The 27,830-nt window shown below is 36.8% G+C and overlaps 1 protein-coding gene across 9 annotated transcripts in view; it reads left to right on the forward strand.

Annotated features, from left to right (window-relative positions):
* The first annotated feature begins 358 nt into the window (after positions 1–358).
* The window catches only part of foxp1b (forkhead box P1b), a 158,610-nt gene continuing 131,138 nt past the window's right edge, over positions 359–27,830 (forward strand). For 4 of the 9 annotated variants that reach the window (XM_046857564.1, XM_046857398.1, XM_046857640.1 and 1 more), the window contains exons 1-2: positions 359–943; positions 7,971–8,049. Coding sequence is in view for 3 of the 9 variants with exons in the window: in XM_046857216.1 (XP_046713172.1) it covers positions 4,524–4,526; positions 7,971–8,049 (82 nt within the window). In the remaining 6 variants the exon portion in view is untranslated. Of the gene's footprint in view, positions 944–4,452; positions 4,527–7,950; positions 8,050–15,241; positions 15,327–27,830 lie in introns of those variants that run through there. The other 5 variants (XM_046857049.1, XM_046857309.1, XM_046857132.1 and 2 more) reach the window with 4 other exon arrangements.

Genomic DNA, 27,830 nt, shown 5'->3' on the forward strand with positions numbered 1-27,830 from the left:
TAAAATAAAGAAAAATAAATATATGTATATAATATATTTTTCTTTGTACATATCACATACATACATTCTTTCTTACTGCAGTTATCCAGTAAAGGTAACACACACACACACACACTCACACACACACACACACTCATAATAACTAAAACATTTTACATTTACTACATACCTGGAGTTATGCAGTAAGAAAGCATGCATGTTTCCCATTATGCATTAAATGTAACACACACACACACACACACACACACACACACACACATATATATATATATATATATATATATATATATATATATATATATATATATATATATATTACATTTAACATAAATTAAATTTTTACATTTACTGTATAACTGGAGACAATGTCTCTTAAAAAGTTAGTTTACTGTAAAGTTACTTTACTACTTTACTGCGTTTTTTTCGGAGCCCGCGCGCGCACACGCTGAGCGCTGTTTACTACAGCAGGTGGATATGACGTCACGGGCTGGGAATCAAACAACAACAACATCTAAATCCGCGACATTTCCCCCTCTTTCCCTGGCGAGGCGCGTTTAAAGTTTGTTAAAGAACACACACAAAAAAACAACAAGGGTCGAAAGGATGGCGAGTTCCTGTAGTGAGAGTTTCCAGAGCGTTTGTTGAGAGTTGCTGCTCCAGCGTGCGGCTTTATTATTTTTCCGGTCAGAGCCACGCGGCGGTGGTGGTGGTGGTGGCGGTGCAGATCGCGGCTCTGGCCGCTCAAACTTCTAGTCCCCAGAGCGGAGTAATCTCGTTATTTCTACACGCCGCGATTTTCTCGCACGCGCTTCTTACCCGCACCCGCAGCCGAGCTCGCGCCGCGAGTTCAAAGAGCCGCCGCGCTGCGAGTTTGTTTCAACCGCCGCGTCTTATTCAAAAATTATCACAAAAAATAAAATATCAAATAACCACCCAAATTACGGTAAGTTCATGTTTCTACATTATTATTATTATTTTTCGTTTAGTTATCATACTTTTTTTGTGTGGATAATTGATTTACTCCCGGGTTGGAGTTTGGCAGCGTGTGGATGAATTGTTGTTGTTCGTGTCGCCGAGTAAACAAGAAAACAAACAAACACACAAACAATTTACCCCGGGTGAAAACACCGCCGAAAGACCGGTATTTGGTTATTTTATAAACGTAAAAAAAATGTCTGGTGTTTTATTTTCTCCTTCTTGGTCAGAAGTTAGCCTGAGAGCTAGCGAGTTGTTCGTTGCGCTCGTGCTCGGTTTAAGCACGAGCGCGTTATCGCTTACAACAAGAACAAGACGCGTAAAGTAAAGTGAAATAAAACGCTTTTCTCTGCACTCCGCGGTCCGCTTCGGAGTAGTTCGAGACGGGATGCGGAGATTCTCCTCCTCAGCAGCAGCAGCAGTATTGAGAGGGCTTTTCTCCCCCCCCCACGTGTTCCCCTTCAGCCGGGAGTCCCAGCGAGCGCGCACAGCTCCACGTCCGCGGTGTGTGTCCGCGCTTCAGCCCTGATCTCTAATGTAATGCTGCTTTCAGTCCATCCAGTCCAGTGCTGTGCAACGCTGTCTACCCTAAACCTCTTATGTGTTTGAGTGTGTGTGTGTAAACTGCAGATTCGCTCAAGTCCCGAAACTTCTTCTCTCAGCCCGAAAGTGTCTCAGGCGTCTGCTCTGAGACGTGACTCTGCGCTGAGAAAGTTCACTGGCTTCATCTCGGACTCAGGAGTGTGTCAGTAGTACAGCACCTGAGCCTAATCCTCATACAGACTTCAGCATTGAACCGATTTTACTCTGGCAGGATGAACTCGCATGAAATCTCATAGCAGATCGTTTCCGATTGAGTTCCCTTTCTTCCTGACTTTCATTTGAAAAGTCGTGTTTCTACTTCTGTATGGTTCTCAGAATATATATATATATATACTGGCAAGACAGCTGTTTTATGACATGAAAAACAACATGTACAATTTTTGGTGAGATTTTAACATATGAAAAACGATTATTAATGAGAAAAGGCCCTATTTTAGATTAAATTTTCTTTTTTTTCTCTGACCAAGTCTTAGGTTTCTCTGTAAACATGCCTTGCTTCAGTGCTAGATTAAAAGAATTAATGCATACGATGCAAAACAAACAATGGATTACATTTTACACTGTTTATAAAGAAAATCGAAATATAAAACATCTCTCTTAGCACTTAAGACTAGTGCAAGCTCAGTGCCTGGGGTTAGTCATTGTCTTTAAAAAGGAGAAAAAAAAGAGAGTGAGAGAGAGAGATAGAAGCAGAGGGAGAAGGGGGGCTATTTTTGTTGGAGAAGTAAACAGGCTTCAACGGGCAAACCTTGACAACCCAGATTAAGGAAAACAGCAAAGATCAAACATCGCTGCTGCGGCCGTTGTCATGAGTTTCTGGAGGAAGAATGGAGAGCGATAGCGAGAAAGAGAGAAAGAGTATTTGAACAGGCACTGGGGTTTGTGTGCTCACTTATGCAGAAACAGACCTTGGCAAATGCCGCCTGACCCAGGTTTGAAGTGTAGTAGTGAACTTTTCTTTCTTGCTTTTCCAGCCCTCACTTTGCAGAACGTTTTTGTTATAGATCAGCCAGAATTGAAGTTCAGAAATTTTGCAGGATGTTAAATATTTCAGAGGATTGAGCGGTAGATATTGTCCTTATATAACAGTACAAGGTAAAGGACTTAAGTAATCTACAACGGAGGCCTGTAAATAAAAACCTGAATGCATAAGTGATGATGCATTAGGAGAGATTATTGTACAGCCAATCTCTTTAGTTCAACGAGTTTGTATGTGTGTGTGTGTGTGTGTGTGTGTGTGTGTGTGTGTGTGTGTGTGTGTGTGTGTGTGTGTGTGTGTGTGTGTGTGTCTACACTGAGCTGACCTACACTGTACAGGTCTACCGTTCTAGATAGACACGGGACATCCTAAAGGGTGGACAAATAGGTCCTTAGGCCTGCATGGACTTTTGAAATCATCATACAGGGGATAAAGTATAGGAAAATTAGGAAAACAGTTTCAGTGCACCTTGCTGATGGACTGTTCTTGGTATCCGTCTAAAATCTTCATAGGTGTTCAGTCATGTAATTATGTGGACTCTTGCATGTTCTGTGCTTGAGAAAGAGACCACTCCTATCAGCAGGGGATAATGGTGATCAGTCAGAAGAACTTTATTGTTGAGCAGTAAGCTTTCCCTTGAAGTGAGGAAATAATAATAAATTATGGATTAATAGGCATTAATTATAAAGACAATTTCCTTTGCAGGATGAATAAATTGTATCTGTTTATCTGTCATTTTAATGTGTACAACAATATTTTGTTTTATTTATTCAAGTCATACATTTTAGTTTCCTGAAAGTTTCCCTGACACCTTCGGTCCAAGATCTCCATGTCTTTGGCTTTGAGTTTTTGAGGTTTAGATTCACTCTATTCAATTGACCAGTCAAAAGGCTGATAACTATAAGAAACTATAAGCAAATATAAAAATATAAAACCAGAATCTGCCAGTTTTTTCTTTCTCATCTGTGTATGCAAATATATTATCACTACTCTTAAATATATGTATTAATAGTTCAGTAAAATTTTATTTGGGACACTGCCCAAAAACAGCTTTATAGAAATAAATACATTACAAATAGTCATTGCTTCTTCTAAATCAGGAAAAGAGGAACATTCTCTTGGCCATTCTCTGTCAGCTTCTCTTCTCTGTCCGATATCCTGATACGTGAGTTGCAGCTCACCCTCAGCCTCTCACTATTGGATTGCAGAGAATGACTGATTGGATTAGAGGTTGGAATGGTGTGATTATTCCAGGTGCCTTTTTTTGCCAGCTGCGGAGTTGACAGCTGAGCTGGGATCAGAGTGCTGGATCAGTTTCGTCCAATCTCTGCCTCTGAGGTCACCAGGATGTTACATGAAACCTGCCTTTCCTTCCAGGGAAAAAAAAAGACACACATTATTAAAAAATGTTCATACTCTGTGTTCACAGACCGGCACTCCATACTTGCAGGGCTTCTTTTTCGGGCCCTCTCTGTTTTATTAGGAAGTGCTGTTGATACTTCAGCAGTAGTTTGGTTTTGACAGGAACAGGCCTATAAATCTGAACTTTTGTTTTATTTTTTGCTTAAGAGCTTGTCCAGCTTTTGGACTTTTGGCCCATAGATATTGAACTTAAATCAGGATTTATTTTTGTAACAGTTGTAAAGCTCCGAATGTTGACTTGCTTCTTTTTCTTTTTCTTTTATATCCAAATTGTAGTTGTACTGGTTATTACAGTATTATAGCACACACAGGGAAAATATTAAGACTCTTTGTCATGAGAGGTGGCTTAAAACATATACATTTTTATGAGGACTTTTTGTACAATGTATTCTGCAGTACTATTTCATGTATTGTTACACCGTTATTGCATCCAAACCAGAGTCTGCAGAATCCGCCTTACTTTTTTTCTTCGGAGTGATGTGGAGTCAGAGCCCCACCCAGAAAAGAGGTTTAACAAGGCAGGACTTGGCTGCTCCATCATCCCATGGTACAGGAGAACTTGCTCTGCTTTGATCATGAAATGTTCTGATATTCGCTCTTGAAATAGCGCTACGGCAGTGGGTGTAATAAGGTGTCAGCACCGAGATCTGAGCTCTTGAGCTTCTCTAGCTCACAGAGCGAGCGTTAGAGACAGAACGACAAAGATGTTAATGTTGACTAGGTGATTAAGGTGCTTTCGGTGTAAATCTTTAGAGGTTTTTTTGTGTTTGATGTAGTGCATGTGTTTAAACGATGTGCGCTATAAGAACATATATAATTACGCTGATTTAAGTAAGTTGAATGAAGAAGTGGTGTATTTATTTCCCTCAATATAAATGTGTCCACAATTACACTGTTTAATTAGAAAACCATTTTGAATGACCTTATGCTAATTAGTATTGCATACACAAGGTATTTTTCCCCCCTGCAACTGAATCTTGGTTAGATTCAAAGGATTTGTATCTGACAGAGTTTTTCTTTCATCTTTTTTTGTATGTGTTTACATGATATTAGGTGTCATACATGAAACAGAACTGCTTGGTGTTTTGAACTCTGATGAAATTGGGATATTCTTAATTGACTAGCTGTTGCTTGTTTATTTGATAAACGTATGCTCCTGTCAGAGGCATTGTAATAAACAAGCTGTAATTAGTGTAGACATGCTCCTCCAGCAAGTTTACTATGCTTCCCTTTTTTTTAAATGTTATTTATTTATTTATTTATTTATTTTTTGCTACATCCCCTCAGCTGAAAGTAAGCTAATGACTAAATTAATCACAAAACTAATTGGCTTTGGCACCAAGCATTTGAGAAAAGGGATTCTATGAAGGGTGCTTAGTGCAGATTTGGGCCACAGCCCACACAGTGCTTACAGGGTCTCCAGGGAATCGAGCAGGGCACTGCACATAGTGTGTAGAAACCCTTTTTGTTTCTGTGCTGGCTGTAATAGTGTAAGGGCCATCGTCCAGGTGGTTTGGGTCTTCAGCACTCATCAACTGCCTCAAAACACTTCTGATTGTTTATTGTGGTACCATGACAACGCTACATCCAGTCTTAAAAAAGATGGGGATTGGATCATTATTTACGTTTTAATACAGTATGTTTGCTTACTGATCGATTTGTTGATATCCTGCATTTGTATATGTCTGAATGAATTGTTGTGAAATCATGTACATTTTACCAGCTGATTACAGAGAACATTTTTTTCTATACAGTACCATGTTTTTTCCTAAAGACATTTGGATTTGCGATCAAAAAAGAATTGAAAGAATTTCACTTCATATAAATATTATTTCCTTATATTTATATTAAGATATATGAAGCTGCTTAGAACATGAGCCCCTTTTAGACAGGTCATCCTATTTCTGGTGAGCAAAAGTATTGGAACTGATAGAAAAATAAATAACACTTAATTTGGCTGCATATCATTCACAAGAGCAAATCAAACAATATGCAATGAGTGACTATCAAACTGTAAAGATTTTTCATTCGTCTTTTAATTGTCTTTTTTTTAATTGTTTTTTTCTCTCTACATTCTTTTTTCAGGGTGAATTACATGCTCAGTAGCGTTATGATCTTGCTGCACGAGAAAGTTTCTGTACTGGATTCATTGGTGTGGCAGATAAAATTGACAGACATTTTTCTTTTATTTGATAATAAGAATAATAAGAAAGAGCCCAAAACATGACATTACACCCACACTGCTTTTGGATCATGAGCAGATCCGTTCTTTTTGTTATTAATAGTTATTAGTATTTATTAATTAGTTATTAGTAGTTATTCATTAGTTATTTGTAGTTATTATAATTATTGTACAGTCAATCTAACAGGGTACAGCTGGCCAATAAGAAATATCCTTAAATCATGTTTCAATATTTTTGATCACTTGAAACAAAAGATTTTAAGTTGTTTAACAACATGAAATATAAATGTCAGGAAATAGAATCTGTAATTCTGATCTATCGTCTCATTATCTGCTGACCTCAAACTCAAAAGTCTTCTGTGTATAGCAAAACAAAAGAATTATCTTTGTAGTTTCGAAACTTTTTAAGGGGACTGAATTAATTTTGTCTTTTTTTTTCAATACAACGGAAAATCTTTCTGCGTTAATGGTTAATCATCTTTCTTTTTTTATTTGTCTGTTTCTGTTGTTAATGTTTATGATTAACATTTAATTGTACGATTCATTTTTCCCGATTAATTGAATATATATATACCATTGAATATATATATATATATATATATATATATATATATATATATATATATATATATATATATATATATATATATACCATTTTTTTAAACTGTATGTTTTGATTTTTGAAAACTATATAAAACCCTAATCCAGGGTATTTATGTATAAAAATGTTTCTAAAACACTATTAATGCTGGGTTGTTTCTTTCTGTAAAAAAACAAACAAACAATAGCATTTGAGTATGAAAGATGAAGCAATTTGTGTAAATCAACATTTGTATTGTTTTTAATTATAATTGTCCATGGTAAGTTGACAATCATGCTTAAAATAATCAATATAAAATATAAGACATCATTGTTTTGGCAATTTCTGTTTAAAAAATGCACATTTTTGAACATTTAGTTCAGTTGTGAAGATTATAAACATCTACAATATATAATTAATTTAAATTTGTCTAATAATTAAATGATAAATGCATAAATAAAATATACAAACATTGAAAAGCATTTGGGCATAATAAAGCCGAAGTACATCATGTTTGAAAACAGATAAGATACTTTTGTAGTAGACAAATGCTTGATAAAAAAAATAAGAAATGTGTGCAAATTTCGATTATTGATTTGATTGATTTGATGTTTAACTCCCTTTTTCTGTGATTAGAAACAATTTGAAGCCTAATGCCAGATCTAGGAAGAAATCTCTTGATCATGTTCTAAATAATGTTTAAAAGACATTAAACATTTGTAGGGTGACTACACGTGATTGACAGTGACTGACATGGCAACACTGGACATGCTTTCATCACATGTTGAAACGTGATCTGAAGTGTTGATCAGTTCACTGTGTGACTAATGAAAGAAGGAAATAAATAATTTGATTTAACCTGACACTGATCGAAAATGGAAATATTGACAGCTTTTGTGTAACAGAAATTGTTAATCATGATGAATTGATCAGCCTTTTTGCATTTTAAAGATCACAATGTGCTACCTACAGCTTGCTGAAGCAAAGTTTGTGTTTCTCTGATGTCTTTGATGGTGTTTAGGCCTCCGGCCCCTTCAGTGCAAATTAAAATTGACTTAATATGAGATGCTTGATTAGCACAATTAACTCTCATTAAACAATGAAGCTGGGATTCAATCAGGTTTAATTGCATGCACAAGTGCAGAAAGCGCTTCCCTAGCTCATGAAGTGACATTAAAAAGTGATTCAATCTTTGTTTTATTGTAATAGGAATATATTGGCTATTTCAGAGTCTTCTGGCAGGGGCTTTGGAAGAAGTGGTCCATCTTGATCTTCTCCACTTACACCTGGAGGCCCCTCTTCTGACAGGTAAACAGGTTGTGTATCATCTTTGCTGGCCACAGCACCCATGTCTCATTCTGATAACCGAGTTCATGACATGGGCTCTGCTTTTCACAGGTGCCTGTTTTTTTTTTTTGGTACTACATTACAGCAAAATGACTCACAAGCAATGCCACTTACTTGAGATAAAAAATTTTAATTTTAAAGGGGAAGAGTGTAAACATTAAGACTTGGTTATAAATAAACAAGTTCCAAACGTGTCATAGAACTGTCTTTCAGCAGTTGGCTAGAAGCCTAACTTTTACACCATATTTGAGGGCGTGTTTGTCTGGTGCTTATTTAATTGCTCTCCACACCTTGACTTTCCAATTTCTACACAAACTTCTGTTATCAACAAGCAAAGGCATCTTTCCCGAGCAACACACAACAATTAAAGAAGGCTCGGCTTTGTTATTACAATATTCATCACTTGTTTGTTAGTAGAGTAGTCATGTTAACTGTCTGTGGTGTTCTGGTTTAATTAGATCATGACTTGTTAAAACACGCTTGAAAAACATGGTTCTCCCTTTTCTCCATTTTATCAGTCCTGTGACCCGCGCAGCATACTATTTGGCTGACGGCAGCAACCAGCAGCTGAAGTAACCAAATTATATAGTCATGGCTTTTTAATGGCCACATCGGTAAATGGGTGTTAAGTAAATGATGCAATTTATTCTCCATCCACACCCTCCACCCTGCTTCATGGCAGAGCTGCCGCGGGACTTGTGCCAGCATTAAATAAGTGTACCCAGATGGCACTTGCCTGATGCCCACTTGGTTTCAGAGTACTTCTTTGGGGATAACTCCACCAACAACAAGTGATGGGTCAACCAAGTGCCTGTTGCACAGCCTCTGGTTAGCATACACAAATCCGCTAATATTTTGCCACATATGTACAAATATTTTTAAATAAATATTTTAAATAATAATAATTATAAAAATATAATAATAAATCATTTCCTGTGCTCTCTTAGCAAAGCGCAAGTGCGTCAAAAAACTTATTCTGTTTTTTTCTGTGCACAATCTTGATTTAGTCAGGTACAGAATTGCATATGTGCTTAAACAGTGAGTGGTAAGCTAGGCAAGGTTTGTTTGGTAAACTAGGCATCCAAATGTATTTCCCAGAACAAAGGTAATGCTAATGGGTAGATTAGCGATTTATCTTAAACACATAATGTGAAATTGATTATCTACTCAATTAGTATATTTAGCTACCGTTAAAGTGTCCCCTTCAAAACATTTAATAGAAAGCTCATTTTAATTTTCGGAGCATTTTAGAACCATTAATTGAGAGTAAATACAGGCCTGAAGATAACCATCTTTTGGGTAAAACTGTGCACTTAAGTGTCAGTGTGTGAACAGAAATGCGTTCCAGAGTGCATATGCCCAGGGGCCGCCAACAAAAATAAATCTATAGAGACCTTCTTTTTATCTTAAGGCAGGATGGAAATAAATGTGAGATTTTTTTCTTGTCTCAACTTTTGCTGCTGACACAAAACGCGCCAGTAATCTCACATTTCCTCTTGAGTTTCAGCAGAGACCTCAACATCATCTCGCTCTGTTCTCAGATTTGCCACCCATTCAAATTCATTTCAAATGTATCAGTTTACTGTAAGAGATTTACAGATATACTAATGTCTAAGTATATTGAAGACAGTGGGAAATTGTGTGTGTTCGATAGATTGATTTTTGCTCTCACATCCAGCTTGGTGTTGATCTCCTGACAAATCTGGTATGTAAATGAACCACAAGTGAGAATCCCCATTAAATCTCCTGAGATATTAAAGAGAAACTTTTAAGCAAAGCATTTTCAACTGGGTGATAAACTTTTAACCTGTGTGAGATAAATGTATATACGATTTATATGTTAGTGGCAATTCAGTAAAAGTGAGATATGTTAGTTTCCTGCCAAAAAACATTCAAATCCAAATTCATGTTCAGCTCCTATACTCCTCTACTGTCAATATGCTAGTTTTGAGGCAAGTCACGTCTACAGAACATCTTTACTTCCAACGGTGTAATTTGTCAAATCCCATAACCCATTCTGATTGTGTGAGGAAAACGAAATCTGACAACATCAGTTTGGGATGCTTTACAATCCACCAAGATGGATTACATCCTTTCATACACATCAACCTCCATTATTTTACTCTCATACACATATAAATGTAAACACTTAAACATCATGATTTGTTCTGCACAAGCCTAAGAATTATATATATACACATGTATACACACACACACACACACACACACACACACATATATATATATATATATATATATATATATATATATATATATATATATATATATATATATATATATATATATATATATATATAAAAGTATGTATACATGTATATATGTTTGTGCAGAACAAACCATGATGTTTGAGTGTTTACATTTATATGTGTATGAGACTAAAATAATGGAGGTTGATGAAACTATTTTTTCTCAACTTCTGAAGGTCAAAAGGGTTCTGTAGAAATAGTTAGTCCAGCATAGCCAACATTGAGAAACATGTTTTCCATCTCTACTTTGTTAGTTCATGTAGCATGTGGTGTAGGTATAGAAGATATGGACAGGGTACTTTGTTTTATTTAAAATTTTTCTTTGCCCCCCTCTACATTTTTGGGGAGGAGTTTGACTGGTTAGCTCTCTCTGTGTTTTATTTTTCACAATTATTGTCTGATGCTCTTATTTTTACTCTCCACTCTCCGTCCCTCTGTCTGTCTTAATATTAGGCCTTCTCGAGGCATTGCTGCTGTGCACTGGGCTTCAGGTTTCGAGAAATATACCTATTTATCAGCATGCAGCTGCTGGACCAGGGTGTTTAGGAGGCACCATGTGGGGATTTATTTTTGACAGCCAGGAAATGCATAAGCAGTCATGTTCAAAGATTTTATCTCTGCCCAAAGTATGTTTATGTGGATGTAAGAATATAAGTTGGCACTTTCGGCAACAGTAAGTGTGAATTCATTAATGAGTCAGAAAGTGAGAATCCTTTAATGTGACATTTGTTTCCTGAAAATGCAGATATTTGCAACCATTCTACAGGAAACACATACACATTTCAGTTTTCATTTCAACCATGCCATTTTGCACAGAAAATCTGTTGACTTTGCATATCATGTCCTTTCCTTAGAATTTTTTTACTTTTTTTTCTAATACACATTGCATAAACAGCAGGGGAGGAGCTTTTTTGAGTGCTAAAATGATCCATGTAGAGCTGTCAAGTACATATACACATTTTTATGATTTATTAATATACTTGGATATACAGGAAATGCATAGTTGTCCAATGTAGAAAAACATTAGTTTACACCTTTAGTGACAGCTAGAGAAATGGGTGGATGTGGTGTATTGTGATTGCAGTGATTAGGAGTTATGCCAGTCTGGTTTGGTCTTTATGCTAAAGCATAAAGTATTTCAGACTTTACAAACTCTACCTGTGTTAATTGGATACCCACGCAGCCTGCATCACTGAAATTATACCATGTGTATCTCTGTATCACATTTAATTGTGTCACAGCTTGTAACCTGCCATGGAGTGCGTCAGATAAGAAACACTTCTTAACACACTCAGCATGAGAAGAAAACAAGCCCGCACTGAGATTAACTGCCATGTTATTTCCACAAAACATCCCTCCTGCTCACCTTGTGTTTGCTACTCAACGTTATTACTTGACACTAATGTTCGTCACTGCCTCATCTGGAGAATAACCCTCAATCACAATTTTTTTTAAATCCTTCCTAAAGTGCAAAGGAAGATGAATTTGGGCTATAAAGGGAGCTTATCACATGGGGTCTTTTATTCTAAATGGCTCTGGGAAGTGGTATCGGCGAGGCTGCGGCATTCCCAGCGCCACCGTATTCAATCAAGTGTCCACTTAGCCGCAACCACGAGTAATTGTCCCCAAGTGGGCCACACACTGACCTTTTAATGTCTGTGCTGACCCTGTAACCTTGTCTGCAGGTCTTAGGGAAGGCCTGTAAATCACAGCTCTTCTCCAGCCTTTTTTTCCTCTGTACCAGCAGGTCAAGAGAGGAGTGTGTGTACACTGGAAACACCACTCTTATAATTGGACTGTGTAGAAGGGGTCATTTGAGGGTTGTTTGTTGAGCTATACTCCTTATTCAGTGCGCGATGGTCCAATGTTTGCCTTGTGAGACGGATGATACGAGACGATGTGATTTACTGGATGAAACGTAGATTTCATGTTTTGTAGGGTTCCTTCTGCTACCTGGATTTGTGAGCAAACTTGGACATGGCCAGATACACTGTTTATCAGATGTTTCTGAACGTTTAACATTTTTGATTTTGTGTTTTTTTAGAAAAATCCAACCAAAAAAATTTGTAAATTGGAAAGTGTTTATCGTTAAATGTTAGAGCTAACTTTCTTTATTTGGATAATTCCAGTGGAAGGCATTTGCTTTTTTTACTTTTTTTAATTAAACACTTTTAGAAATGATGTATGTGTGTGGGGGGTATTTGTTTTACACTGTACATTCTTTTTTTTTCTTTACTGCTAACAACCACTTTTCAGCATTTACTTTTTCAGAACTTTTCTCACAGCAGTCTGCAGTTTATCACAACAGTTCATTTAATACCCCAACATGCATTACAGCAATCACAACATTGCAAACTCAACTCAAAATCTCAAAATAAACTCGTTATACACAAACCTTTAACACTAGTGTGTTTGTAACCAGAATACTTTGTCACATGCAACACAATCACCTCAGAGGCATGGCTGGCATTTTTGCAGATCCTCAATCATACAAATACTGTATATACAGTAATAGTAGTATCAAACATTTACCATTGTTTTTTGGCTCTGTAACTTTACTCCAATTTTAATTTTTCCTCGGTTGATCAACAACAGAAAAATATTGAAAACCAGTACAAATATATTGGCTAACTTTACTGTGTAGGAAATAAAGCTGAAGAATGTTTATGTGACTTTGATTTGTTGCCCAATATAGTATGTGTGAGTTAGCAGTGTGAAATGTGGTTTATTTCTACGTGGACACTAAGTGTTATTTTGTAACTTGCAATACATACTGTGAGAAATGTGAGAATTGTGTTCACTGAATTTTCTATTGTATTCAAGCAAGGAAAAAATCGGTCATTGTTTTGTTTCAAATAGAGGGCTGCGCTACCCAGGTGAAGAGTTCTGAAAAAGAGAACTCAGTAGTGAAAATGCTTCTTAGCAGTTGTTAAAAAACCCTGTAATACTAGTACTGGCTGTGTCTTTTATCTTTATGTGGTTTTTACTCTCCAGATGTGCCTGTGTTTCATAAAGCACTCGTTTAGAATCTCTTTAGGATCAGAGATCTGAGAAAAAGGTTTCCTTATATAATCATGCTATTTTGTATCATCAGGTTTTGTTTTGTGGCAATAAAAGTGACTAATAATAGTTAAACTATCGTAAAGCTCGCGAAACTCCAGGTGTTGATTACAAATGTGCACAATATTACATCATGAGTGATGATACAGCATCTCCCGATTTTATGTATGTAAATGGACGAGGATGGCAGTTTAGGTAAAGTAGGCAGATTAAGACCACATGTTTAGAAAAAGACATCATGCTGCACAAGAGCAGCTGCTATGCAAAAAACATAGCACAATGCTGAACGAGCAGAGTTTCTTATATGTGAACTGTGCCTTTTCTACATCACAGGTTATTTTGTGTCCCTCTGCATGGTATATTATGTGTTAATTCCTGCCACGTTATTGACAATACAGTAATTGGTCATAAAGTGTTCTGTAAGCTCCCAGTGCGTCCAAGATATATTTGTTAATGTTTGTGTCTGTGTTTATATCTTTGCTGGGGGGTTGATGCCTAAATATCTGACAGTTTTGACATCTTTGATAAGCTGGGCCTCAAAAAAGGTTTTTTTGTAAACCACATTCATTTAAAAATAAATAAATAATTGTCCAAAAAGGTTATATTTTGTTGTTCATTGTGTTATTAAACGGTCCTCACAGGTATGTTCAATCAAGTGTTATAAAATAGTGACCTGTTCTGTAAATCTTTTTGTTTTTCAGACCCATCTGCCCTTTCCTCATTCTACGCTACCCTCTCTCAGTTTCCTCTTGCTCTCTATCTTTCCACCCTCAAACCAACCCCCCACCCCCCACTGTCCATGGACCACATTAAGTCTGTAATGTCTGAGTCATAAATATCCGAAAACCCACATTCTGCATATTTTCCCCTATTGTAATGAGAGGAACACAGCTTATCAGCCGGCTCTTATCTGAAACAGGAAATGGATTGAACGTAGATGACATAGATCTGTCCTCTACTCGCAAGTGTAATCCCTTCGTAATGTTGCTAGGTTGGTTTTTCTCTTTCTTTTCTTTTCTTTTCTTTTCTTTTTTCCCCCAAGTCCACTCACTTAAATTAGACGGCAGGTGCTGCATTTTTGTGTCTGCTTTCTTGGTGGGAAGGCTGTTTTGGGATCTGAAATGTGGTAAAAACCTGGGGGCATGTGATGCCATGATCTTAGACTATCAAAACACAGATCAGCTTAATGAGTAGCTGCTGCAGATTTTTCCTCATCTCACTTTGTCCTGTCTAAATACGAGCACTTTACAAAATGCTGACCACAGAGAGGGACATTTTATTATGCAAATCTAGCCAAGTGACTGGCTATGCAGATTTTTGAAGGCTGCATGTCACTTTCTTAACCCCCCTGATGGCGTTCTGAAGAATTCCGACTGGCAGTTTGTGGACACAGCGTTTATAGTTATGAGTTGGCCTGCGAGTCATCGGCATTTGTTGTAATAACTGCGGTGCATATTTAGTCTGATTATTTCACGCATAAATATCACTGTAGTCAGAAGGGCTTCCTGTTAGGACAAAAAAAAAAAAAATTAATGTTGACAAGTATTAAGATGCATTTAGGTCGTTCTGAGAACTTCTGGAATTAGTTTGTCACAGTTCAAATCAACGTTTGTGGTTGGATTTCATCACGTTTTTGTGTGTTTTTCCTCACTGTTTGAGTCAACGGTGTTTATGTGGGTTGTGTAAATTGAAGGGACGCTCCCCACCTTTATAACACAGTATCTGTTCCTGTTTGTAATTTGCTGATGTTAATTTGCATCTCTGTGTCTCTCATTTTCTCTCTCTCTCTCTCTCTCTCTCTCTCTGTCCATGTGTCTATAATTCAGATCATTGATTAGCCCCCCCTTGCAGTGCTGTGGTGATTTTAATTGAAAGAATGGACTGTCAATCTTTTCAAAACAACTGATGAAGGTATTTCAACCTCTGAGCTTTTTATGTAAAGATCTTTGGAGAGAACGAACATTTTACCATACATTTTACAGTAGAAATCACACTACAGGTTCTTTTGGTAATTTTTATTTGTAATATATTTAATGTTAGTTAATGTTATAAAGGCTTTTCTTGTAAAGCATTTTTAGATTTTGTGTATAGCAATGTGTAGTATGTATTTGCATCATTTTTAATATAGTTAAATGACTAGTGCAGCTGTGTGAGAACAGGTTTAATTGCCTTATGTTACATTCCAGCTGGATGACTTGAACATAGTTTATATAATATAATAAAAAATACAAATCAGCCTTCAGCCGTTCAACTGTCGCTTCAACCCATGTGTCAACAATGCCCACTTTTTCTGTGCATCTCTATCATTTACCACTGTTTGTGTGTGTGTGTGTGTGTGTGTGTGTGTGTGTGTGTGTGTGTGTGTGTTTGTGTGTGGGTGGGTGTATGTGAGAGAGAGAGAGAGAGAGAGAGAGAGAGAGAGAGATCTTAAGAAAGAGAGAAACAGACAGACAGAGAATATGTGCAGAATATTTCTGCACCGTTTAGAGACGATGCTGCCAAGGCACACACATACACATGCTTAACAGAGAGGCGACAGTGATATTTGCACTAAGGTTATGGAATCCATGTGCAATTAAATTACATTCCAAAAATCCTTCTGAAGTGTCTCCATACTCATCTCATCATAATTTACCTATGATCTCCATTTTGTTTTTCTACAAAAGTGATTTTTTTGTTGTTGCCATTGAAGAGTTTTTTCAAACACATAAATAAATTGTGTGTATGTTAGTGTACGTATATATATATATATATATATATATATATATATATATATATATATATATATATATAAAACAAATAAATTGTGTGTGTGTAAGTGTATATATATATATATATATATATATATATATATATATATATATATATATATATATATATATATATATATACTTGGGTTGGGGTGTAACGGTAATGCAATCATTTTACCAAAAAAAAAAAAAAATTCTAATCTGAGTTCCCTCAGGAACGTATTAAGTGGCAGACCGCAAGTTTGTTTAGTCCCAGCCTCATACTTTGAGAGCATTTTTTATTATTAAACTTGAAAATAAACACAAAGGGATATAACAAAAGAAACTAGAGTTAGCCCAACGTCACTGTGGCTAATCACTCATATAATATTGGAAATAAGATTTGTTTTGTGCATGCATGAAAACTCGAAAGAACCCACAGCTCTAGCGGAATTGTCAGGAGACAATGTTAAGAGGAATTTTTGAAGCTAGACATAAAACGCTAAAGAATAACTATATAATCAATTTAATTTGTGCCAATTTAATCCATAATCAAATTAATCAATATAATAAAAAGTGTATTGCATTAATTTGATTTATTCTATTTAATTTTTTATATATTTTATTTTTATAAAATGTTATTACATATTATTTAACCAAGCAGGCTTTTTATTTTTTTTTTATTGTTTAAAAAAAATGTAAACTGTTGATGTTCACAGATGTTATTAATGCTAGACTGCGTTAATGAAAAACAACAAGCGATATATACATTTAGATAACTTTATATATTACACACACATTAATGCTGCATTGATGAATTGCATTGAAGGTGACTTGCTATTTGGCGGGTACCACAGCTGACCCTCGACCCGACTTGTGCTGATAGAAATGTGAAGCAGAGGAGAGATGAAGAGAGGACAGAAAGGGTAGAAAGAGAAAAGAGGCAAACAGTATATTCCCTGGCTGCAGCAGTGACCACTACACTTAACGCCTCATTTGCAGGCTTGTGGTGGGCAGTGGCGTGAATCATTGATCCGTGCCAATGAGGAGGAGCTTCAGCCAAGCTCTTTATCCCTTTTCTCCCGCGCTCACACATACCCCCTCTCTCTCTATTTCAAGTGCTGATGATGCATTTGGCTAGCGGTTACGCTCCAGGCTCCTCTTTCTCACTAATTCATATCTCACATGAAGGATCTTTGCATACAGAACCGGAATCATCGAGAGATGAAGGCTGTGTAAGCCCTTAAACATGGAACAGAAGGGTGTCACACATCCGCTAGATTTCCTGAGCAATATGAAACAAAGGCCAGAGTCTAAGAATGACAGACTGAAAACATGTCATCTTATTTCTCTTCCCGGTTATGAATCCTTGCTGAGGTGCCAGCATCTAGGCTTTAACCCCAGACAGACAACAAAACACTGCACTCAATAAACATGCAAATATAAATGGGTTTTGCTTTGTGAACATGTTAAACAGGCTCCAAAAACACGTAATTGAATAACAAAAGATTCACTTGGGGGAGGGTGATGATTACAATGCTGATGTAATGCAGGTGAACCTTTGACTTGTGATTTTGTGAATCTCTTTCTGTCAGTAGACAAAAACTGAATGGGACTATGGTCTTTAGGTGAGAAAAAATGATTAGATTTATTTTATTTTTTTTACTTTTCTCTCCTGACACGGAACAAAAAAGAAAAAAGCTAACATAACTAACACCTACAAAACACTACAAGAACTAACATTCTGTTGATCCAAACGATATCACATGATCAGTTTCTCCTGTTTCAGTACATTTGTAGACAGTTTATTATGATGAACTATAGATGTTAATGATGACATGAACTGGATTCTAAACTGCAAAATTCCAGATGGTTGTTTGGTAACAGATGTTTAATGTAAGTTTATACACTAAACTAGTTGTGTATAAATTCAAATATTTCCACAGATAAATGCATCAGTCAAATTAATATTTATCATTTGGGCAATTAGTAGGTTGCGTTTCCTTTTTTTATCTTCACCAACTAGGATTTTCTGGTTAGTAGGCACTTGTGCATATTATTGGTTTCACCCATAATACTAAAAAAAAATACTACCGAATTCAAGTGATTAGCAAGTACTGGCAGTTTCGAGTTGGATGCATCTGATAAAAATGTAAGCAACTGTGTCTTTGTGTTTGTGCGATGGGAGCTAGAGCTTGCAAAATGACTATAGGTGCTAAGAAGTGAATTCTGCAGAACAATTAGTAATAATAATAGTTTTGGTTTACAAGTGATGAGGAAAACAGGTGTCTGATTTTGGGTGTGACTTTCGTCTCTCTTTTGCAAAAAACAGTTGATCTATTTATCTAATTGTCTATGCACAGAAGTGTTGAGTAGTCATGGTGAACACTGAGGCCTGTTGAGGCCTTTAGTTGCGTATTTGTGGCCATGAAATGAAAGGACGCATACAGCTGACATCTAACCAGCCTTGGGATTGAGAAGTGTGTATTTGTTTTTTTTTGTGCCAGCTCATGTGCTGTTTGGAACACAGTTTACAATGCATGCTTGCAGCCGTTTGATTGGAAAAACTGTAAGCCATCAGATTACTAGTCTTTCTGAGCCGCCTTTCCGTCAGCATCTGAACCATACCGCTCGTTACTCGAGGGCTCCTGACTTAATCGGTCAATTGTCCGTTGACATTTCGACTCCCTAGTAATTAATAACTGGGATTCATTTTGTCTAAAAATCTGAACGATTATTTTTTGTGAAATAAATAAATCTCAGTCTGTGGCTTCTATTTGCAGCTGCTTAATAGAGAACACCTTCAGTTTCCATATGTTGATTGAAATTAGTAAACGTCAGGTAACCTTATGCAAATGGAACCATCAGAAATAAACGCTGCTAGTTTCTATTACTTGCTAGTTTCTAAAACCTGCAGCCACCCCTAACTGTGGCTTCCTGTTTCAGTGACGTTGGGCCGATGTTGCAAAAAGTGGTGTCAGGAAAAGACCATGTGGTCAGGATGAAGTCCTGGACAGCTGGCTGGATGTGCATGTGCGTGTGTGTGTGTGTGTGTGTGTGTGTGTGTGTGTGTGTGTGTGTGTGTTTGTATGACTGCATTTGTGTAGGGGAAACAACAAAGAAAGTTGCAGTGAACAGCAAATTAATGTTAGTGTTTCCACACACACACACACACACACACACACACACACACACACACACACACACACACACACACACACACACACACTTTCCTGTTTAGACTTGAAGGTGATTGTGGGAACCTGGAAGTGACAGATGACGGAAGTGGAGAGAGTAGTAAGAAACAGAGAGAGAGAAAATACATTTATTTACAGTAAAAATTCACACAGGATGCAACCCAACATGCCCCCCTCCTTTCTTTTGCTGCAAGTTTGATTGCGTATAAATATGTGTGTGTGTGTGTGTTGAAGTTCAGGGTGCTGGCCTGTATTGTGGTGCAGGTCTCGGTCTGGGCTGAACCTACCAGCAGTCACTCAACGGTGCTTCCTGCCTGAACAACAGGGAAGAGGGAGCCAGGTTAGTGCAGGTCACAGAGATTGGGAGTGGAGTGGAAACAGGGCAGAAAGAGAGAGAGAGAGTGAAGTGGTATGTGGGTGTGGGTGCATCTGAATCTGTGGGTGGACGTATATCCTGCGTCCTTTTGGAAGCCATGTTGCTGTGTGATTTTTGCTAACGTTTCACCGTTCATTTTCCAAAAACCACAGCTAGTTTGAATTAAAGAGTTTCTGGCACATTTGTACTTTGATAGCCTAAATCCTTGGGAAAAATAGGTGTGTGCAGTGTGTCCTCCCAAAGTTAAATAATACGCCGTGACAATGTTTTCGTTCTTTTGCTAATAGTAACACAAGAAATTTGCATGCAAACTTAAGTGATCATTACAGTCATTTTCTTTGTAGTAGCTGGAGTGTATTATTCAGGACAGTGTTACACGTTTAAAAAGGACAAATATGGCTCTTTTTACTTATGGAGACTCTCTGCGCTACCGGTAAAGTCAAAAGCGGGTATAGTTGTTTCTCACAGCGAATAAGGGATATATACTGCTCAGTGTTACGCAGTTGTTGCTTATAGAATTAACTTAAATCAAATTATATTAAGACATAAATCAGGATTGTGGTCTCAATACAGCTTATTTCATAAAATGTCATAAAACCTACAAAACCTGACAGCAGAACTGGAGTTCAATTCTGTCTAAAAGATTTTATTTTTTCCGAGACCCGATAAATGTAAGCGTGAAGAAGAACATGAACACAAGAACATGAAAATGCATTCAGAACTGTTGAAAAAAAACCTACTTTTTTACTTTTTACATTTTCAGGGTATAGGATAATACGGTTGTGAGTGCTGTCTAGGCTCAAAATTAACCAAAGGATGCAATTATGGCATTTATGTTCACGCCGAGTATAAAATATGTAGATTTTTTTAAGAGCATATTGCAACACCGAACATCATTCTTAGGGCGAGTTGAGATTTATAAAGTGCATAATTGTTCGATAACCAGATCCTTAACAACTACTCTGAACTTTAAAGCCAGAGACAGTTTTTGTCTAGTGACTTTAAAATCTGCTGCCCATGTATATATAAGGTTAATGGCTGTAATGAAGCCGAGAAATGCAGTGAGACATGGAGTCTTGCTTTTTATTCATGGCTCACTTGTTTAAATAGCAGCGATCGTTTAACTTGAGCCATGTGGAAAACTGTTTTTATAACTGGGCCGAGTTGATATTTGGATTGATTTAAGAATACACCAGTGCAATTAAGGACTCATTAACACTATATGTTATCATACTATAATTGCAGTTTTTTAAATACTATATTTGTGTTGTTATATGTAAACTATATATGTGCACTATATATGCTGTTTAAATAAAAAAAAAGTATTGTTAGTATTTTTTTTCTTAGATGCATCAATATATACAATGTTATTTATTCTTGTTCTAGTTATTGTTATTGCAACTTTAGTGAAAAGCACATTTAAAATATTCTTCTTTAAGAAAAAGTCTTCTTTACGTTTTAATGACTACAAAAGCTTCAATGGAAGAAATACTCAAATTTGCTTACTATAAAATGACTATCATTCTTTTTTTTTTGTAATTGAAACTAATAATAATAATAATAATCATCATCATCATTCCAGATGTTTAATGTGGTATCAAACTACATTAATACCACATAATATCATTGTATATATTTTTTAATGATAATTAATAATAATAATAATTTTGCTGCTAATTTTTGCCTGTATAATGTAATAATGATAATGAGAATAACAAAAATAATCTTAATATAATCATCATCTTCATCATATCCACACGTGCTTTTTTATTTATAAATTGTTGGCAGTTAGGGAAGTAGTGATACAATAAGGCATATTGTGTGTATGTATCATTATTTCATTTTATTCAGCTGCATTGTCCTTTTTAAAGTATGGGGAACAAGTTTAATACAAACCTGTGAACCTGGACCACCAAATAGCAGTTAGGTATAGACGCAGGCAGAACACGCACACACACACACACACACACACACACACACACACAAATCATACTGTTTTGATTTTGGAAAAGAACACCCTTGCTTGAGGAAATTATGCAAACCCGGCCTTAATAAAGGTCACTTATTTGTGAAAGTATGCACCTCTGACCCCTTTTCCCCGCTGTACTGTTTAAGTGTCTTTCTCCTAGTTTACATATTTGACATGATGCTTACCATATTTAGATTTGTTTTTATCTTTTTATATCATGTGCTGCAGCACTGTACCTTTATTTGTCCTTTGAAAAGAAAAAGGTTCTATTGCTGAAGTGGCAAACTGCATCAGTGCGGGGATTATAAAATGGCAGTGTGCACACGAATTTCTATCCTCCCCTCCTTTTTAAAAATAAAAAAAAAAATGTGAACAAGGCTGGGTAAAAGAGGCAGATAATATATGTGCCAGATTGATCATTGGCTCGAGACCCCATTATCTCTTTCCATGTTAATTACAATGTGCTCAGCTTGCGTGTCAAAAGACGGATAATTGAGGAAGGTAAAAAGACGTGCCTGCCTTTATTTATGCTTTCGCGTTCAGCTTGCGGCAGCTCTTCTGCCCGTCTCCCCCACGCCTGCCGACACTCTGTCTCCCGCTTTTCCCTTTTTAGCTCCATTTATTTATCGTTCGGTAAAACTGTCACCGTGTGATCATCTTTTGCGGAGATATTATTCACTATCATCACCTTCATGCCGCTTCCATTCGGGGCCCGTAGCTCTCGGGTTACTGCCACTCTGTCTGCGCTGCCAAGCATTAAGATGTAGCAGCATCAGGCTCGGACAAATTCAGAGGAGTTTCTGGCGGCTCCCTCAGGGCGTCAAAAAGGCTAATTCTGGTTGCTTAGATCGATTGTGGGTAGGTCTGTGATACCACACTGTACAGAGACTGCCAATTTCTAGAAGTGACCTGCAATACCATGTTATATCAGTAATTATATATATATATATATATATATATATATATATATATATATATATATATATATATATATATATACACACATACAGTATATACAGTACATATACAGTATATATATATATATATATATATATATATATATATATATATATATATATATATATATATATACATACAGTATATACAGTATATACAGTACATATACAGTATATATATATATATATATATATATATATATATATATATATATATATATATATATATATATATATATACAGTATATACAGTACATATACAGTATATATATATATATATATATATATATATATATATATATATATATATATATAATTTTTTTTGAGCGTATTATACGTTTCGGTCACACTGTGTATTCAGGCCATAATGATTTGTTCACGTGTGAAAAAGGTGGAGTCCACAGTATCTGCAGACTGTATACAGAAAAATGGTGTAGGAGAAGCACGATATTTAAAAACAAAAGTGGCGAAGCTTCAGAGAACTATCGAGTAGGAAAGACTGAGTGATTACTGAACCTTGAGAAAAGAGTTTGTCTTTGTATTGGCCGTCACCTGTGGCCCTTCTGAAGTAATCAGCAGTGAAACCCCCAAGAAGGGACTTTTCTCTTTTTGTTCTCCTTATCTCAGAGCACGAGGTGTCAGAGGTAAGATCAGAGCAGTCTTTCCTGTGGTTAAGTGAAGTAGTGTCTGTTCGTGCTGCAGTCCTCGGGGCCACATTTGCATCAAGGGAGCAATGCGTTCGTCAGAGAAAGTACACGCTGTTTCAGCATGCTCACTCGTACGCACACATTTTCTCTCCTCCACTTCCTGTCCCTTGACCAGAATGAATATGTTTATTAGAAAAAAATAAAAGCCTTGGGGAGAAATGACCAAACAAACAGAACCTCCCTCATACAAAACCATTTCACAAAGCCTAAACTGTGCTCTGTGGTTGTTTTCTCTTCTTCAGATAACATTGTCGTCTGCGAATGTATCGCCTCACATCACAACTCTGTGCATGCTGGAATTTTGTTTGGCTGGTAAAAGAATTTTTTTTGTCTTTCGCAATGATTGTGTGTGATCAGAGGAAGGGTGTGTATGTATGTGCGTTTGTTTGTTTGCATTCATGTTGTCATGGTTCTGAAGGGGGGAGGCAAAAAAAACATTACATTACAGTACATTAGCTTTTCTGGCCTACAGCAGATGCAGATATGGAAATCTATTCATCTTGTTTTTCAGTATTTATTATACGCCTTGTTTTTAAGTTGCAATTTTACTTTGTTTCTATAGATATTAAATGTAAATCTCTCATCTTGCAGAGAAAGTCAGAGAGAGAGAGAGAGAGAGAGAGAGAGAGAGAGAGAGAGAGAGAGAAAGAAAGAAAGAAAGAAAGCAAATGTGCTATGTCACTGCAGGGTGCATATAGCACACATAGCACTCTTACCCCCAGACGTACACACTGTCTCACGCTTAGAACCCTTGTGCTTTTGGGTATCTGGGTCAAGCCATCCCAGCTCCCACCCTGCTGTAGCACTGACACTAACCACAATAACCAACGCTACTGAAATGGCTTTGCGTGCTTAAAAAAAAAAGAAAGAAAGAAAGAAAAAAAACCTGCACTTTTGCCTATCTTGACTTGCATCGCTTATGAGTTGTCTTCTATTGGCCTCTTTGTTTAATAGAGGATGCTTCTCCAATTCTGGAGTGTTAGATCATTTCACAGAGGCCCGCTTATCGGTGTTGAGGCCTGTTCTTGTAATGGGTCTTTATTGATCTAAACAACATCAGGCCTTGCAGTGATGTTATTACGGTGGATATAACTTCACTGCGCCCTCCACTCTCAACAATGTGTTAGCGCGTTATTGGGTCTAAATAACTTAGGCTCTCAGACGGTAATGCAGCCGATTAGTCAACCCCATGTTCTTTATGGCTGGAGGATCTTAATAAAGCATTTCCGCTCCGCCGTCCATGCTCGCGTGCACTCATGAGATTGAAAGACCTGGTCAGAGCAAACAGGTGTGCAAATTTCCACGCCATCAGTAAAAATGATGCGAAGACGAATGCATAATGTGGAAGAGGCCCTGCACCGCACAGGGGTTGGAGTTAGCAACGCGACGCAGCAAACACATCAAAGCTGTACACAGTTATGTTCTTTGCTTCCTTCATCTAAACAGGAAGCTATTAAGCGTATGCCTGTATAAGAGCCAACTCTTAATAATGAGAGCTTTATAAAGTGATCTAATAACATTTTTTTTTATTTGTGGCCTATTAAAATTAAATAAATTGTCTTTATTTTTATTTATTCACAGAAACCAATATTATATAACCATTATATATATAACCAATATGTTTTTCAGAGAAATTTAATTTGTGGCTATTAAAAGCTTTTTATTTGCAAATTAATTGTTTTGTCATTTAGCCCCTGATGAGATTCATCTTTAATAACTGTGAAATGTTTTTTTTTTCCAAAAGAGGAGCCGGGCATTATAGCTATCTCACCAAGGAGTCCAGGAAGGGAAAATTCTCATTAGGAGTTTATTATTACCCCTGCCGTGCTTTCATTCCTGTGCCCTCAATGTAATTACATTAAGTGTCAACAATGTTTGTGCTAAAAGTAAGCAGTAGTATTTACCAAGGCTATTGCTTTATTTATTTATTTATTTATTTATTTATTTATTTTTAACAGCATGATGACACATTTAGATGTCTTAGCAAGATAGGATTCAGCTCTGTAAGTGAAAAACGGTTTATTAAACGTTTAATCAACTGACTATATTGTCTACTAAATGCTGTGTGTGTGTGTGTGTGTGTGTGTGTGTGTGTGTGTGTGTGTGTGTGTGTGTGTGTGTGTTTGTGTGCGTGTGTGTGTGAGAGAATTCGGGTCGGTGCTTATATAGCCGAGCAAGTTCAATCAAAAGAGTTTATAATCAAATAACTTATAAGATGATGCTATGAGGGAGAATATATATGTGTAGGGGGATACATATATGTGCATATATGTATATATATACACACACAGGAACCCTCGAGATAAATGGACGCCACCCCATATTTTTTTAATTGTTTATGCCATAAATTATCCTACCACACACTTAAAACACACACAGAAAACATGTTCAAGAATATAGCAAGATGAATTTTGTGTAAATTTGTAGAAATACAGTACACTGTATCATATTTATAGTGAGTACATGTACTGTACAGTATACAGTTCTGTAGTAGCATATGCCTAGTTTCTCTTCTTGTTTATTGGTTGAAGTGTTCAATGACGTCAAAAAAGAGGCTAAAGAGGTAAAGATACACGTCACCGCACTCTTTACTTTCTGTACTGTATTAACATTTTACTTCATTTGATAATTAATAATTATATTTTTATTAATACATGCCATTATTTTAACATAAAACTCCATAAAAACCAATTCCCTATAAGTTTATTTGGTCTTTCGTATTATCGGAAAATCAGCAAAACTAATTAGTTATTTATTAGCAAGTACAGTTTCGTGATAAACCGGGGGCGCGAGATTCGAACCGCGGTAAAGCGGCGTATATATATATATATATATATATATATATATATATATATATATATATATATATATATATATACAGTTGTGTTCAAAATTATTCAACCCCCAATGCTGTAAATGGTTTTAGGGAATTTAGTGTACATTTGTAATTGTATTCAGAATGAAATCCTACAAGGACTTCTTAAAGAACCATATGCAACTAAAATGACATCAATTAGTTTTGTAAAACAGTAGTAAATGTTTCTTTTGTGAATTCTTCATTGACATAATTATTCAACCCCTTAAAGACTACCACTCTGAAGAACAGAGGTTCAATGAAGTGTTTTCAATCAGGTATTGAAAACACCTGTGGATATCAGGGAGCAGCAATAAAGCCTAATAAGCACCAATTAGGCAGCTTTAAAATGACTGTGATACTCAGCTCCTTCTAGACATTTACTGGTGTGGTTACAAACATGGTGAGGTCAAGAGAATGGTCCAGGAAGACAAGAGAACAGGTGATTACTCTTCACAGGAAGGGCAATGGCTATAAGAAGATTGCAAAGATGTTAAACATACCAAGAGACACCATAGGAAGCATCATTCGCAAATTCAAGGCAAAGGGCACTGTTGAAACGCTACCTGGTCGTGGCAGAAAGAAGATGCTGACTTCGACTGCTGTGCGCTACCTGAAGCGTAGAGTGGAGAAAAGTCCCCGTGTGACTGCTGAGGAACTGAGAAAAGATTTGTCAGATGTGGGTACTGAAGTTTCTGCTCAGACAATACGGCGCACCCTGCGTAATGAAGGCCTCCATGCCAGAACTCCCAGGCGCACCTTGCTGTCCCCAAAGAATAAGAAGAGTCGACTGCAGTATGCCAAAAGTCATGTGGACAAACCACAGAAGTTTTGGGATAGTGTTCTGTGGACTGATGAAACAAAATTAGAACTGTTTGGGCCCATGGATCAACGCTATGTTTGGAGGAGGAAGAACAAGGCCTATGAAGAAAAGAACACCTTGCCTACTGTGAAGCATGGCGGGGGGTCAATCATGCTTTGGGGCTGTTTTGCTTCTGCAGGTACTGGGAAGCTTCAGCGTGTGCAAGGTACCATGAATTCTCTTCAGTACCAGGAGATATTGGATGACAATGTGATGCAGTCCGTCACAAACCTGAGGCTTGGAAGACGTTGGACCTTTCAACAGGACAATGATCCCAAGCATACCTCCAAGTCCACTAGAGCATGGTTGCAGATTAAAGGCTGGAACATTTTGAAGTGGCCATCGCAGTCACCAGACTTAAATCCGATTGAGAACCTCTGGTGGGACTTAAAGAAAGCAGTTGCAGTGCAAGCCTAAGAATGTGACTGAACTGGAGGCTTTTGCCCATGATGAATGGGCGAAGATACCCGTAGATCGCTGCAAGACACTTGTGTCAAGCTATGCTTCACGTTTAAAAGCTGTTATAACTGTAAAAGGATGTTGTACTAAGTACTAAGATTGAATGTCACTTGGGGGTTGAATAAAACTGATAATGATGTGAGCTCAGAAAAGACATTTGTGGTTATTTCATTATAAATGTTATGTTATATTTGTCTGACCTACACGTGCCTCTTTGATTTAATTGTAAGCAGGATGACTGAATGATCATAATCAATGTCAAACCGACCAAAACAATCAATTTCAGTGGGGGTTGAATAATTTTGA

This window comes from Silurus meridionalis, chromosome 1 (genome assembly GCF_014805685.1).
Source record: "Silurus meridionalis isolate SWU-2019-XX chromosome 1, ASM1480568v1, whole genome shotgun sequence".
Classification (NCBI taxonomy): domain Eukaryota; kingdom Metazoa; phylum Chordata; class Actinopteri; order Siluriformes; family Siluridae; genus Silurus; species Silurus meridionalis.